Source organism: Eubalaena glacialis, chromosome 3 (genome assembly GCF_028564815.1).
Source record: "Eubalaena glacialis isolate mEubGla1 chromosome 3, mEubGla1.1.hap2.+ XY, whole genome shotgun sequence".
In the NCBI taxonomy this organism is placed as follows: domain Eukaryota; kingdom Metazoa; phylum Chordata; class Mammalia; order Artiodactyla; family Balaenidae; genus Eubalaena; species Eubalaena glacialis.
In genome coordinates, this window is record NC_083718.1 from 78,503,666 (window position 1) to 78,519,590 (window position 15,925).

Genomic DNA, 15,925 nt, shown 5'->3' on the forward strand with positions numbered 1-15,925 from the left:
AAAACCCACGTGTACTGTTTTCAGCTACCACAACCACGTTAAAGGCATCGATGTAAACATGCTATACGATTGCTACCAATGACTTGGACACAGCAGTTTTTCATTCTTGCTTATAATAATAGAACAAGTAGCTGTGACAATAGAAAGAGAAGCATAATTATGAACAAGACAAGGAACAGCGCAATGCTGAACTTCCCAGGAGTTTTTACAGACTCTCTAGGATCTCAATATAGCTCCCAACCCCACCAGCCCTCTTCTGGCAGAAGATAAGCCTCCCAATTGCATCTTTCATATCTTTATTTCTCAGGCTATAGAAAATGGGGTTGAGGAAGGGAGCAAGGATAACAAAAGGGACTGCAATTGTTGTGTCCCATAACACTGAGTAGGTGGCTGAGAATCACAAGTACATGACAGCCACACTGCCAAAAAACAACAAGAATACAGCAAGGTGGGCAGCACAGGTAGAAAAGGCTTTGTGACGGCCTTCAGCCGAGGGCATCCCCAGAATCACCACCACAATGATCCGGTTGTAGGATAGGGCAATGACCAGGAAGGAGGTCAGGATCTCCACTGCACGGATGGCATCCACAATGACCACCAGGGATGTATCTGTGCAGGCCAAGCTCAGCACAGGTGTGGATTCACAGAAGATCTGCTGGGTCTGATTGGAGTCACAGAAAGACAGGGTGGCAATCCATGAAATCTCAGGAAGCACAGGAGGAAGCCACAGAGACAGGATCCAGCTGTCAGATGGATACAAAGTTTGGGAGTCATGATGGTTGGGTAATGGAGAGGATTGCAGATAGCTATGTACCTGTCAATGGCCATTGCTGTCAGGACACAGTCTTCTGTGAGACCAAGTGAGTAGAAGAAGTACATCTGCATGAGGCAACCAGCAAGATAGGTGGTCTTCTGCTCACTGACTAAGCAGGAGAGCATCTTGGGGATGGTGGTCATGGTATACCAGATCTCCAGGAAAGAGAGGACACTGATGAAGAAATACATGGGAGGTGTTCAAGATCATGTCCAGCTGGATGACAATGAATGTCATTAGGTTTCCTGTTATGATCAATCCATAGATGAGAAGCAAGGGAATAAAGAGTAAGAGGGCACCTTCATGCAGGTGTGGGAACACAGAGAAGAGGAACTCAGTCACTCTTTTCTGATTCCCACTGGTCATCACCTGTGTCATCTGGGAAAGTAAGAAAGGAGACAAAGAAATTCCTGGAATTGGGATGGAGATTACCCATTGAAAATTGCTTCACTCTTTTCTGTAATCAGTTACTTAAGCTGACACTGGGGCCCTACACAGGCCAGTTAGAAATATCTCTCAGCTGCACCTCTATGCCAGAAACATCTGAAATATTTGCTTTTGGACCCCTAAATGAATCTTTTTGTAAATATCTTCAAATGATACAAAGAAAACACAAAGCAGCACACAAATTTAATTTTCTAGAAATATTTTCTGGAGGTTCAGTCACTTTAATTTCTGAGTTATTCTCCCCACCCTCTGCCCTTCTGTGTTTAGTTTTAAAACACATGCTTTTCTTTCTAACTATTCTCAACTCTTGTTCTTTAGAAAAACAATTAAAAAATAGAAAATACTATCAGCAACCCTTCTGTCAATAAGTCTTCATGTTGTTCTCCCATCTTTTCTAGCTCTGATATCTAATCTTAGTCTGGCTAAAGTATTCAGCTTAATCTCTCTGCCTCTTTTCTGTTGGTTTCATAGTAACAAGTCTATTTTCCATCTAGATAGTAAGTACCCAGATATCAGGACTATCCCTCCTCTCCTCTGCTTTCTCTGTAAGTCCCTTCCCTTCTCCTCTCTCAGTTGTTGATATTGATAATTGCTCAGGCCAAGAGTCTCTCCAGAACCACCTTGTACCTGAGTAGTGGCCATTGAATTTTGAGCAAACATGTAACTTCACCCCTACACATCCCATCCCTCCTAGAAAGGCCACATATAAGAGCCAAAGGGAGGAAATCATCCTGAATTTAAACAAGAAAACCTTCTCTAATAACTACACAATCTTGGGAAGAAAGTGTCACAAAAATCAGCTGCAAAAGAAATCAGGCCAGCATCTAGTTGTTGGGGAGAAAGGACAACTAAATTTTTTGCAAGGCTAATTAAAATCAGTGATAGCAGTATGCTTATCTCTTACCTTGACTACTTCAACATCTTTTTCACTGGTCTTCTTACCTCCATCAAGTCATTCTACAGATGAACATTTCTAAGCATGGCTTTTACTGTCCCTTGTCTTTCCAAACACATTCAAGGATAAAACCCAAAGATCTTAGCTTGATATTTATTGCCTTTTCTCATCAGGTTCCTGTCATTTTTTTTTTTCCTTTTACCTTTTATAGATTTCAATTTATTTTTTTTTAATTTTTTTTTTTTAATTTTTATTTATTTATTTATTTATCCATTTATTCATGGCTGTGTTGGGTCTTCGTTTCTGTGCGAGGGCTTTCTCTAGTTGTGGCAAGTGGAGGCCACTCTTCATCGCGGTGCGCGGGCCTCTCATTATCGTGGCCTCTCTTGTTGCGGAGCACAGGCTCCAGACGCGCAGGCTCAGTAATTGTGGCTCACGGGCGTAGTTGCTCCGCGACATGTGGGATCTTCCCAGACCAGGACTCGAACCCGTGTCCCCTGCATTGGCAGGCGGATTCTCAACCACTGCGCCACCAGGGAAGCCCTTTTTTTTTAATTTTTAAAAATTCTTTCTTGGAGTGTACTTGATTTACAATGTTGTATTAGTTTCAGATATACAGCAAAGTGAATCAGTTATGTATATATATATATATATATCCACTCTTTTTTTACACTCTTTTCCCATATAGGCCATTACAGAGTATGAATAGAGTTCCCTGTGCTATACAGTAAGTCCTTATTAGTTATCTATTTTATGTATAGTAGTGTGTACATGCCAATTCCAATCTCCCAGTTTATCCCTCCCCCCCTTGGTAACCAAAAATTTGTTTTCCACATCTGTGACTCTATTTCTGTTTTGTAAATAAGTTCATTTGTACCATTTTTTTAGATTCCACATATAAGAAATATCATATGATATTTGTCTTTCTCTATTTGCCAGTCAAATTGTTAAGCCAAATATTTTTCTACATACCCATCAGCTCTGCCATGTAAGACAAATTTCCTGCATTTTTATTTTTATGTCATTTCTCCTTTCTATTTTCTTGATCTCTTCCTGTTAGAATCCAAGTTGCCAATGTCCGGTAAATGTTCCCATTATCATAGAAGAGTTATTGATCCTCACTGCCAGAAGTAAACCCTCTCATAGAATTACCATATGGCCCAGCAATATACTGGGCATATACCCAGAGAAAACCATAATTCAAAAAGACACATGCACCCCAATGTTCATTACAGCACTATTTACAATAGCCAGGTCATGGAAGCAACCTAAATGTCCATTGACAGATGAATGGATAAAGAAGATGTTGTACATATATACAGTGGAATATTACTCAGCCATAAAGAGGAATGAAACTGGGTCATTTGTAGAGATGTGGATGGACCTAGAGACTGTCATACAGAGTGAGGTAAGTCAGAAAGAGAAAAACAAATATCGTATAGTAACGCATATATGTGGAATCTAGAAAAATGGTATAGATGAACTGGTTTGCAAGGCAGAAATAGAGACACAGATGTAGAGAACAAACCTATAGACACCAAGGGAAGGAAAGGTGGGATGTATTGGGAGATTGGGATTGACATATATACACTACTATGTATAAAATGGATAACTAATGAGAACCTGCTGTATAGCACAGGGAACTCCACTTCTCTGTACAGTAGAAACTAACACAACATTGTAAAACAACTATACCCCAATAAAAAAAAAAAAAAAAAACTAATAGAAAGGCTGGGACCAAACTTATGTATTTATGGAGTTGGTAAATTCATCTAGGCATTTTCAGTGCCTTGCTTTAGATTTTAAGCTACGTTAACAAGCTGTTTTTACACAGTGAAGTAACATGTATATAGTTGTTTTATGTGGTTTATGTTAGATTTAGTGTTAAAATTTTGATAAAAAATGCTTGATAGATCTAGGGAGATGTCTATCTATATAAATGGTAAATATCTAAGTAGTTTATTGGTACGATTAGGGTTTATTCTCTAGGTCTATCTAATTTTGAGCATTAAGTTGTTCATGTTTATTGGGTAGATAGCTAAATTCTATGTATTTGTATGTTTTGCCTTGTTTGGGGGGTTTGGTAGGGCCTTACAGGCATGTAGAGCATGGGGTTTATTGGGGGTAACAGGGGTTTGTTAAACAGGTCATTTACTTGTTCAATGCATATGCATATATGCCTACTTATATTAGTATGTATACGTGTATGTGTACACACATGCATATGCATGTACGTGTACGTATGTGCATGTGTGTCTGCAGTTCCCTTATGTCCTGTAACCATTGACTGAACAGCAACTTATGGTTGATGATATTGGTAAATAATATTCAATTAAAGTCCAGCTACAATTTATTTGGCTGTGTTAAGGCCTCAGATGGCCATAGCTGAGTTACAGCATCCCTTTAAAAATTAAAAAACACCAAATGCATGAAACCACAGTTATGTGTGAGCATGGGCTGAGTAGCCACTAGTCCATCAGGATGTCTTATTTAAAGGGAAAGAGTGGGCGATTTTAGGTGAGGTGGTCCTGAAGTAAGAACCAGATGTCTGATAAAGCTCATTAATAGAAACCCCCAAAAGTTATGGTACCGGAGCGAGAAGAGGGACACATGCCAAGCAGGTTGATGGTTTCATGCGGCTTGCTGATTAAGCTCATGATCTATTGGATATGATACGCATGTTGACTAGAATTCATTTGACTTAATGTGCTATATATGACTAATAATAATATGAACTATGTAATATCAAATATATGACTTGCAAGGGTTTTTTTCAAAAATAAAAGAGTATATTTTCCTCTTTCATCATGTCTAACAGTATTTTTGCATTTTAAATATCTGAATATCAGCATTATCTCCCTCAAGTAGACAAAAAGCTCCTCAGAGGGAATCATAAAGGATAAACAAAATAGTGTTACTGAAGAGTTCCCATGTGGTGGTCACGATATTAGGCACCTTACATATTTTATCTCATTTATTTCTACTTATGGTAGAGAGATGATTATTATTGTTGTACAGGTAGAGAAATTGAGAACCAGAGGGGAAAAATAACTTGCCCAAATTCACATAGCTAGGACCCAAAGCAATAACTGGAAGCCTGGTTTGTAGGTCTTAGAAGCCACTACTATTATTCATACCACAGTGGGAAATTTAGATCAGGATTCATCAGTCATTCTGTTTCTTACTCTGAGTACCACTATATATTTAAGACTGTACTGGGTGTGAGATGAGAGAGCTAATGTGTTTTTTTATTTTCAGGTCATACACAGATTAAAATAAATGCATTGAAGGCTAGGAAAATTAACTTATAGAGGATGCCTCTTGCCTTATGCCTCAAGCCTTGGGAAAGAAAGGTAGGAGAGACAGACTTTAGAAGGGAACAGGCACCAGTGAAGCAGAAGGGCAGAAGGCCTGCATGGGGAAATATGTGAGAGTTCTGAGTGTTCTCTGATGGAAGTAGCCACTTCTCTGTCTTTTTTGTGTTATCATTTCTCAGCCTAAAGTACCAGAGAATGGCCAGGCTGAGTAGTCATTATGGAGAGCACAGATGGATAAAGCAAGAAGAGACTATGGGGCTATGAAAAAGTAAGTTCAGAGTTAAGTGGCTCATAAAAGGCAAATAGAGTGACTACTTTGTTGCTTTGAGTGAGGCTTTTCTCAGTAGTAAGTTTGCATTGTTATTAATCATCTATACATTTATTCAATTAACATAATTATTTATTGATCCTCTGCTATGTGTCAGTCACTGCCATAGGTTCAGGGGCTATATAAAGTTGAACAAAACATTATTTTTGCTCCTGAGACACATAAAGTACATTTTAAAAAATCCTGGAATGACAGATAATCATCAGTGCCCAAGGCGCTCAGCCTACAAATATTCCTTGTAGAGTAAAAAGAAACTTGCATTAGATTTTAATCCCGGAAAAAAGCAGTAAATTTCTCTGAAAGTCCCCAGGGATCCAGAATTCTTTGAACTTCAACATTTTAGTGTTGGAAACACCTTAGATATTATCAGTATCTTTAGCTGTTAGCTGAAATATATTCTTCCTAATATCGCTTCTAGATTTCCTATCTCATTATTCGAATTTCTTTACTTACGTGATAAAGTTCTAAAAATATGAAGTTTTACTCCATATATTGAAAAAAATTTTACCCTGAAAGGCCAGGACAATTTGGGTACAGAAGATCTAAGGGTATAGGGAAATTATTGGGCAGGCACAATAACAGTAAAAGGCAGGTTAGCTGTCTTAACTGGATAATGTCCTTTTAATAGTCTTTAGCACGTACCTTGCCTGAGACCACAAGAATGCTCCTCAGAATCTCTGCAACAACCTGCCCCCTCTGCTAGTTTGTCAATAAGGATATAGATGTTTCTGAATGCTCTTTAGGGAATATCTAGAATGCAAAGATTGTCTTTCCTGGGAGTTTCTCTTTAAATAACACAGGATCTAAAAAATGTGGTGCATCTCATTCTCCCCTCTAAGGGACATATTAGGGGAAAAGTGTCACATAGGAATTAGGCATTCCTCAGGGTCAGGACTCAAAATCTTTCCTGTGGCTAAATAACCTTATCTCTCATAATGGAGTATAGATCTGGGCTCTGGGGCCCAGAATAGCTATGGGAGTCAAAATAGACTTCACTCAGGATCATGCTTCTCTGGAATAGACCATCAGTAAACACTATTCTCTTCTCAGCTTTTCACTCATTTTTCACTATGTTTTTCATTTCCTCTGCTGAGATGATAATAATATTTTTGAAGTTTTAAATACACATCTCAGTTAATTCTTTAAAAATATCTATCTGTATGCTTAAAAATGTTTACTATGGTAAATTTTATGTTACATGTTTTTTACCACAATTAAAAATAAACAGTTATTTGTATGAGGAAGCCAAGACAAGAGTTATTCCCATTTTGCAGATGGAACAATTCATAGCAGCTAAAGGCTTCCTCCAGTTCACATAGACAATACAAGGTGGGGAAGAAATTGAACCTTGAGCCTCTGAGCTCAAATCTAGCTAAACATTAACTTTTCCCTTCAATTACAACTCTACTAATTATTCCCAAATATATATTCCCTATCATGATTTTTCACTTAACTTGCAGTATCATTTAATAGGACTTGGTTTATCTAAGAAGAAGGAAGACAGGGAAAATAAAGGACATTCCTGAGCTTTTGCTCACACATCTCTATAGCCCCATTTCCCACTCTATTCCCTGCCTTACACTGTAAGTCCCAGCAACCAAACTGTTTGTAGCTATACTCTCACAATGCTGTGTTGATCCATTGTGCTTTGGTTTTTTTCCTGTTCTTCCCTCTTCCTGAAATTTCAACCCTGCCTTTCTTCTCCCTACCCAAAACATGTGCACACACTTCACCTCTGTAATTCTTACCAACTTTTCAAGATTCAGCACATTATCCCCTCCTCCAGGAAGTCTTTCTTTATTCCCAGGCTGGTTTGGGGGTCTTCTTTTGTGTTACTAAAGCATCTAATGCATACATATGTTGTTGAAATTATCTAGCTATGTGTCTAAATTTGATGATAATCTATAATTATTTATTCATATTTGAACTTCTAGTGTACAGCCCAGGGACTTACATGGGACTCAATTAACATATGCTTAATGAAGAGGATTAGTTAAGGTCTAGAAGTGAAAACACAAGAACTATGTTTGTAGGATATTAAATATATTTGATTTGAAATAGAGGGCTTGTAGAGTGAATTAGTGGAGAAATAGCATTGGAGTGTCAGGTTAGGTGGATTTTGGAGGTCTTTGAATGCCTAGATTTGGGATTTTTAAAATATATTTTACAAGAAATATGAAGTCATTAGGTAATTTTTGAGTGAACATTAATGAACAAAATTGCACTTTGATAATGTGTAGAATGCAGAGAAATTATGGAAGTAGGAAATATCATTAATTCATGTAACTAACATTTATTCATCACCATTCAGGCATCAGACTCTTTTCTGCAATAGTCTGGGGTAATGGGCTAAATAAGACAGTAATAATGAAGATAAAAAGATAAGAGTATATATGAATAATCAATAGGATTTGACAACTGAAAGATGACCATTAAGGAGACAGATTTTAAGTTTGAGTTAGTTTTCAGGCACCATTACTGACAGATCAAGCAACAGCTAAAGCAAAAGCTAGTAAGGGAGTGGGGTGATTATAAGATGAGTTATAGATATGTTATTTTGAGATGTGAAAGAACTTCTAAGTAGAAATTTCTGATTGCCATTAAGGATGAAGAACTGAACTTCAGAAGAGATGACAAGCCTATGGACACAGATATAAGTGTTATTTAAGTAGAGCTTATAAATGAACTATGAGGATGCACCAGATACTAGAAAAAAAATGTAGGGAATGACAGGAGAGACAAAGAATATAATTGGTGGGTGGAGGAAAATGGGTTTAATAATAATTAATAATAATATGTAGTATTTACTAAGTATGTGCCAAAAATATGTTAAGGCATTTATGTATTTCATCTCATTTCATCTTTTCAGTATTCTTGTAAATTAGGCATTATTCTCAACCACTTTAAAGGTGAGGAAACTAAAGTTGAAATGAGTTATGTATCATCCCTCATTGCCATGTAGCTAAGTAGATGACACAGTCAGGATTTGAACCTAAGTCTATTTTACGATCTTCTTCCAAAGTGTTCAGGGAACTAACAGAGAACAAGGACATGACTGTATCATGAAAATCAAGAAAGAGAATTACAAGAACAAATAAATGATCAATGGGTGAAATTTGGAAATGATCTAGCTTTATTATTATCATTATTCCTTGTTTTTAATGTCTTGAAACCGCTTTAGATATATTTGCTGAGTGAATATCGTCAGAGAAAATGAAAACTGAAAAAATGGCAATAAAATTTTGTGGTTAGAGGATCATTGGCAAATGTGGAATTAATGCAATTTTAGCCATATGGCTTCTGCATAGTCTGTGGAGGATGAATAAATAAATTGATACAAAATGAACTAGTCAATGTGGATGACGTTTGAGAAGTTTGCTAAGGAAAAGATGAAAGAACTGGAGTTGGCAATGTAATCAAGGTTAACTTTCTCTGAGGTATAGTAGATATACTGTGTCTTAGATACTATGATACAGTAATAAAATGTGCATGTTTGAAAGAGAGGGGAAGGAGTCAGTAGTAAAAGAGAAACTAAAGATATCAAAGATAAAAGAGATAATAAATAGAGCCAGTGGTAGGAAACTAGGCCAAAATAGTTTAAATGTAAGTTTTATCAGTCAAGGAGTGTTAAATCCTCACTCCAGCTCCTTGGGGCTCTCTGCCTCTGGGTTCACTAGACCCGTGAAATCTCATGCATATGAGCCCCTCCTTCCTGCCACGACTGCTAATGGTCCTTTGATACCCTGGATCCTTCTGAAGAAGTTCTGCCGAGCTGTGCTCTGCAGTTGCTGACAGAATCTTCTATAATATACTTCAGAGATGTGCTGTGCTATCTCTGAACTGCTCTGAATCTCCTTCAGTGAAGAATGGAGAAAATCCTTCTGCCTTTGGACTACATTTTGTTAGCTTGACTCCTCTTGTTCCTTATCCTTCCTCTGTCTGAACAGACACTTTTTATATAAACAATTCTTTCACCCCTTAGAAAAGAAACTAAGTATCACTTTCCTTCTGATTTCTAGCCTGACTCAAAGACCTAGCTTCCCATAGGTATTGCAACCTCCTGAATGGGAGCATGGCAGCAAGTGTTCCTCTAATTAACCACATGGGACATGGAGTTGCTTTCCTCTAGGCATAGGGGAAGAACCCTTCAGAAGAAAGCCTTTCTCCCACTGGGCTATTCTCTGAGAAGCTAGATTTGTGGTTGTGGTTATAACCTGATTTGCTGGACTGCAAAACAATGAAGATGAAGACATTTGGGAAACAGGAGGCAGCCCTCAGTTTCTGAAAGAGGTGGGTACAGGATGATTGGTGGGCTCTGTACTTTGTCATATGGGTGAATGGTAGAGTACAGGGAACCAGATTTTTTTTCCATTGGTTTTAAATGAAGAAAGATTGTGGAAACTTTGCTGACATTTTGTAGGCATGTGAGGTAGGGGGAAAGACAGTAAGTAGTTCAGGGATGAGGGATTTTGGAGAATTTGTGTTGTAGCACTAGAGGTGGTCATAAGATAACCTATTAAATTTTGTCTGGGACATTAGCCCTGGAGAAATCATCTATTAAATTTTGTCTGGGCCACTAGAACTATGACTCTTCACCTCTGCTGATTAATCTGTTTGTTTATTTATATAAATTTTAAAAATTGAGATATAATTGACATATAACATTGTGTAAGTTTAAGGTGTACCTGTTCTTTTGATGCATTTATACGTTACAGTCTGATTACCATCATAGTGCTCCTTAATACCTCTATCATGTCACGAAATTATAGCATTTCCATCTCCAATAGCTAAACTATCAGGTAGCTTAATGCAATGAAGGCAGGTCTCAGAATCCTGCCATGCGCACAAACATTTATTAGCTAGGAGGCACAAAAACCACTATCAAACTTGTTTTTGGAAGCCCATGGAAGTCCCAACTCTATTCCTTAGGCTCTCTGATTAGAAGAATGAATGAAAGATTCTATCAAAGACAAAATGTAACAAAATTCTCACTGGTAGAAAAGCTAGCCTGGTGAGATCAGGTGATGGATCCTATGTTAAGGGAGGAGCACAGAAATGAATGAATCATGGACCTATTCACCCCTCCACTCTGTATAAGCTGCTTGACAAGCTCACATTCTAATATCACTTCAAGAAATAGTTTAGGTTTATTTCTAGCCAGTCCACATATTCAGTCACTTGGCTTCTAACCAGAAAAAGAAATCTAAAGTTCTGTATGCCACTGGTTTTCAACTGGGACAATTTTACTCCCACCCATCCCCTGCAAAAATATTTGGCAATTTCTAGAGACCTTTTGTTTATCATGGCTGAAGAAAGGGCCGGTGCTATTGATATCTAACATGTAGAGGCCAGGGTCGCTGCCAAACATCCTACAATACATAGGAAACCCCTCACTTCCCAACCCCTAGCAAAAAATTATCTGGTGCATAATGTTAATAGTGCTGAACTTGAGGAGACCTGCTCTATGCTAATTAATGAGCCCTATGATGAAGATGCAGTTCTGGATACTTGAAGCTACCTGCCTCTGGCTGTAGACCACTAACTAAAGTTTTTGAAATGTTACCAAACCACTCTTAGAGTGTGATTTCTAGATTAGGGTATTTCAACTATTAACTAACCCTCTTTACTGTTGACTATTAACTAACCCAGGTTAAGATTAACTTGCATGCACAGATATATCACACGGGTCTAAGGTGTTGTGCTTTAAAGTAAATTGAATTCAGTATGATATTTAGCTCTTCCATTTACTCTATTTTGTTAATTATGAGGCCAGCAAGGGAAGACAGTACTGCACTTGGTTTGTAAGATACCTACTTAAAAATGGTCTTATTCATATCGACAGAGGGGATCACTTTGTCACAACTAATTTTGTGTCTCCAATATTTTGTGTCAAAAAAAAAACTATCTACCTATCTATCTAGAGAGATAGATAAAAATATCTATAAATATTCCAGTGAATATCTTTGTACATATTTTAATATTTAAAATATTTTCCTTAGGCTATATGGTGAAAGGTAGGCTTTAAACAGTCTCAAGACTCTCAATAAAAATTGCCAAATTGACATTCAGGAGAGTTTGTACCCATTTATACGTCCAAATAGCAAAATTGTTTGCTTAGCCAACAGAAGAGTTGATAATACAAAGTATTATCATTACTAAAAAAGTACTTGCAAGTTAGACACGATCACTTTATAATTTGCAAAGTAGCTCACATAGTACATTTTATTTAATTTAATCAACTTCATTTCAAGGCTGTTGAGCTGTTTGAAAAGAAAGTTTCTATTGTTATTTGAGTGTAGGTAGAGTTCTAACTCTTTATATTTGATTCCATCAGCCAACAAGTGAAACACCTGAAAATATGGATCAGGAGAATCAGACAATGGTGACTGAGTTTTATTTCTCTGATTTCCCTCATTTGAGAAAGGTAGTCTCTTATTCTTCATTCCTTTGCTCTTTATTTATGTGTTCATTATTGTTGGAAATTTCATGATCTTCTTTGCTGTCCAGCTGGATACACATTTTCACAATCCCATGTATAATTTCCTCAGTGTCTTCTCCTTCCTGGAGATTTGGTATACCACAGTGACCGTCCCAAAGATGCTCTCCAACCTTGTCAGTAAAGAGAAGACTATTTCTTTCATTAGCTGCCTCCTGCAGATGTAGTTTTTCCACTCACTTGGGGTCACAGAAGACCTGTTCCTCGCAATGATGGTCATTGACGGGTATGTTGCCATCTGCCAGCCTCTCCACTATGCAACCGTTATGACCCCTCAACTATGCATCCAGCTCTCCACCGGCTCTGGCATCTTTGGCTTTCTTGTGCTACTGCCAGAGATTGTGTGGATTTCTACCCTTCCCTTCTGTGGTCTCAACCAAATCCATCAACTCTTCTGTGACTTTGAACCTGTGTTACGCTTGGCCTGTGCAGACACATCCATGATGTGTTGAAGATGTGATTCATGCTATTTCCATCCTGACTTCTGTCTGTATCATCACCCTTTCCTATTTAAGAATTATCACCGTGATCCTGAGGATTCCCTCAGGTAAGAGCCGTCAGAAGGCATTCTCCACTTGTGCGGCCCACATTACTATTTTCTTCCTGTTTTTTGGCAGCGTGACACTCATGTACCTGCGTTTCTCTGTCACTTTCCCACCACTACTGGACAAGGACATTGCACTGATATTTGCTATCCTTGCCCCACTTTTCAACCCAATAATCTACAGTCTGAGGAACAAAGACATGAAAGATGTCATCAAGAAAATCCTCTGTTCTCAAAAAATGTTCAATGTCTCTGGAAGCCAATGAGAGTTCACACATATCTGTTCAAAGAACTATATCCATAAGTTTAAAATGCTAACAAAGCAGTTTTTAAAACTACTGTGCATGCTTTATTTTTATGTAGCAGTTTGGGTATGATTTCCAATTTTCTAACATAAGAACTATTGTTTATTCTGACAGAGGAAGTCTTCTGTGATTTACCTATCTTTATAGCATTTACAGATTATAATGGAATATTTTTTACACTTTGTAACTCCAAATCAATGAGGATACTGGGCTAAACAATAATCATATTTATTTCTTCAATATCTAAAAAGTTTCCTTACCAACTCTTTCATTTTATATTCACAGTACTCATATCAGTTATTATTATTATTATTTAATTTTAAAAAAGATTAACAGGATGTGTAACAGTGAGGTGGTTTAAGGCTGAACAAGAAGCCTGGCTTCCTAACATTCATCTAAGAGACCTTTACCCCTCCATAGGTTGTCTTATGATAGATAACAATGATTGTGCAGCCCATATCGCCACTGACCTTGTGAAGTTTGTGTCATGCTGTTTTTATTAACTCTTTCATGACTTATGTTTCACATAGTTTTGAAAATTCCAGACCAAGCACTCTTGAAAGCTTGAAAATTAAATAGGCAAGATATATAGGCTTGCCTATATAAAAACCCCATAAATTATGTAAATATTATGTAAATATTATGTAAACCCCATAATTATGTAAATATATATAGTTATACCTTGCTATTATATACCTTGATGCTAATTTAAAAAATCAATATCACAATATAATGTTCTATGTTTTGTTATACTAAAATGCTGTGCCAGTCTCATGCCTCAGTGTCTTTGTTCTTATCACTTTTCTGCTCTGGAATGTTCCTCCCTTTCTTCTTCTCTGCCCTGGAATTTATACTCACCATTTAAAAACTCACACACATTTTATCCTCTGGGATAAAGGTCCATGCCTTCCTCCTACAAAACTGCACTAGTGGTTTTAGGGGTTGAGTAAATTGTCTCTAGAAAAAGAAGTTCTTTCCCAGCGCTGTGGGAAGCAAACCAGTTGTCCGTGGTATCACAGAAAGCAGGAAGCCAACCAGAAGGTGAGGGAGGAAAAGAGGTGTCAAAAACTGGAAATATCAGTAGTATAGAACACAAGAAAAAAGTTTCAATCAGCTTCAGTCAAGGAGCTAGATAAATCCTTAAACCCAGTTGGGAGTGTTAAGGTGGAAAAAAGTGCTAACTCTCAACTTTGGATCAGCTCCAGACCCATTTCCGCTCATGCCTCATGGAACCATCACTATCCTTTATCCCCTCTCACTCCAGTAAATGCAAATCCTCTCTTATATTAATGTGAGCTTTTTGAAACCCATGAGAATTTTTGGGGGGGTGAAGAAAAGTATATAGACTTTTTTTCAGTTATAAAATTAAAGTGAAATTTATTTGAGGTTAATGTTTAGAAACCTAGTTCTTGGATCTTTGAATTCCTGCTTTAAAATCTTAGTATTCCGTTTATAAATCTAACAGATTTTATTATTCACTATTAAAGGTGTTTGACAAATATTTGGTCTGATTTATAAACTTGGCAATTAAATCATTTTAAATTACATTTAAATATGATATACACTATTTTGTTTTTAAGTACCTCAGTTTTCTGACTCAATAAACAAAGCCTCCACAGGCTTTAAAAATAACATTTATAATCTTAAAAAATCCCTCCAAAACAAAAAACAAAATTATAAATATGGCTAATCCTAAATCCTTTTAAACATTTTAATACTGTGACAAATGTAGTAAGATTTCAATTTTAAATAAAAAGGCCTAATACCTTGACTTAATGTGTGCATTTTATAGACTATAAATTTTACCTCAGTAAGATTGATTAAAAAAATTATAAATTAATTGCTCAATTACAAATCTAAAATTAGAATTGCAAGGTAGATTTGGTATTCTAATAGGTCAAATTATCTTAAACAATGCAAATACATAAAATACTAAATACAAATTCCTTAGTGCAAAATATAAATAATAGGTTTTGAGTCTATTAAAAATTTCTATAGTTAGCTCTAAAATCTTGCTGAGTTTAAAAGATGCTAACCCACTAAGGAAATAATTATGTGACCCATTTCTTTATTCATGCAGCAAATGTTTACTAAGGCCACTATGCCAGGCACTGTTTTAGGTGCTTGTGATAAGACCGAAAAAAATTCCCTGCCCTTATGTAGCTTACACAGTGATAGGGGAGATATTAAAATGTATATATATTTAAAATAAGAAAAAAAATTGCAAAATAAAAGGAAATCATGTAGTCTGTATGAAATAGAAAAAAAAAAAAACTATTGCAGGAGAAAAGGTTCTGGTGTGGGTAGGGAGATCATAATTTTAAATAAAGTGATCATAATTGGACCTCATTAGAAGGTTACATTTGAACAAAGATTTGAAGAAAATTGAGTTATTCACATGGATATATGGAGGGAGAATAATGAATAATCCAGGCAGCAGTAAAAGCTAGTGAAAATGTGATTCAGAGGCATGATCAATAAGATAGAGCAAAGATCTGAACTTCAAGTGAACAAAATACATCAAGGAGAAAAAAGTGATTGGCTTTGTCAAATCCTGCAAATAATCAAGTAAGATAAGGACTGGAAGTTGACTTTGAACTTAGACACTTGGAGGTCATTGTTAAACTTAATGAAAGAAGTGTACATGAAATAGTGGAAGTAAAAGCCTGAATTGATCAGTTGAATAGAAAAGAATTAAAGAAAAATTGGAAATTTCAAGTACAGACCACCCTTTCATGGAGTTTTACTACCACTGAAAGCAGAGAAATGAGGTAAGAAG

At 36.7% G+C, this 15,925-nt stretch overlaps 1 protein-coding gene and 1 pseudogene across 1 annotated transcript; one reads left to right on the forward strand and one right to left on the reverse strand.

The window, feature by feature from the left end:
• Positions 1–205: 205 nt before the first annotated feature.
• Positions 206–1,183, reverse strand: LOC133087039 (olfactory receptor 6K6). The gene is given in 3 exon segments (XM_061183807.1): positions 206–714; positions 717–1,008; positions 1,010–1,183. Coding segments are annotated over 3 exon segments (972 nt in total). The 5' UTR covers positions 1,181–1,183.
• A 10,976-nt stretch (positions 1,184–12,159) lies between these two features.
• On the forward strand, positions 12,160–13,107 carry LOC133087040 (olfactory receptor 6K3-like; annotated as a pseudogene).
• The last annotated feature ends 2,818 nt before the right edge of the window (positions 13,108–15,925 follow it).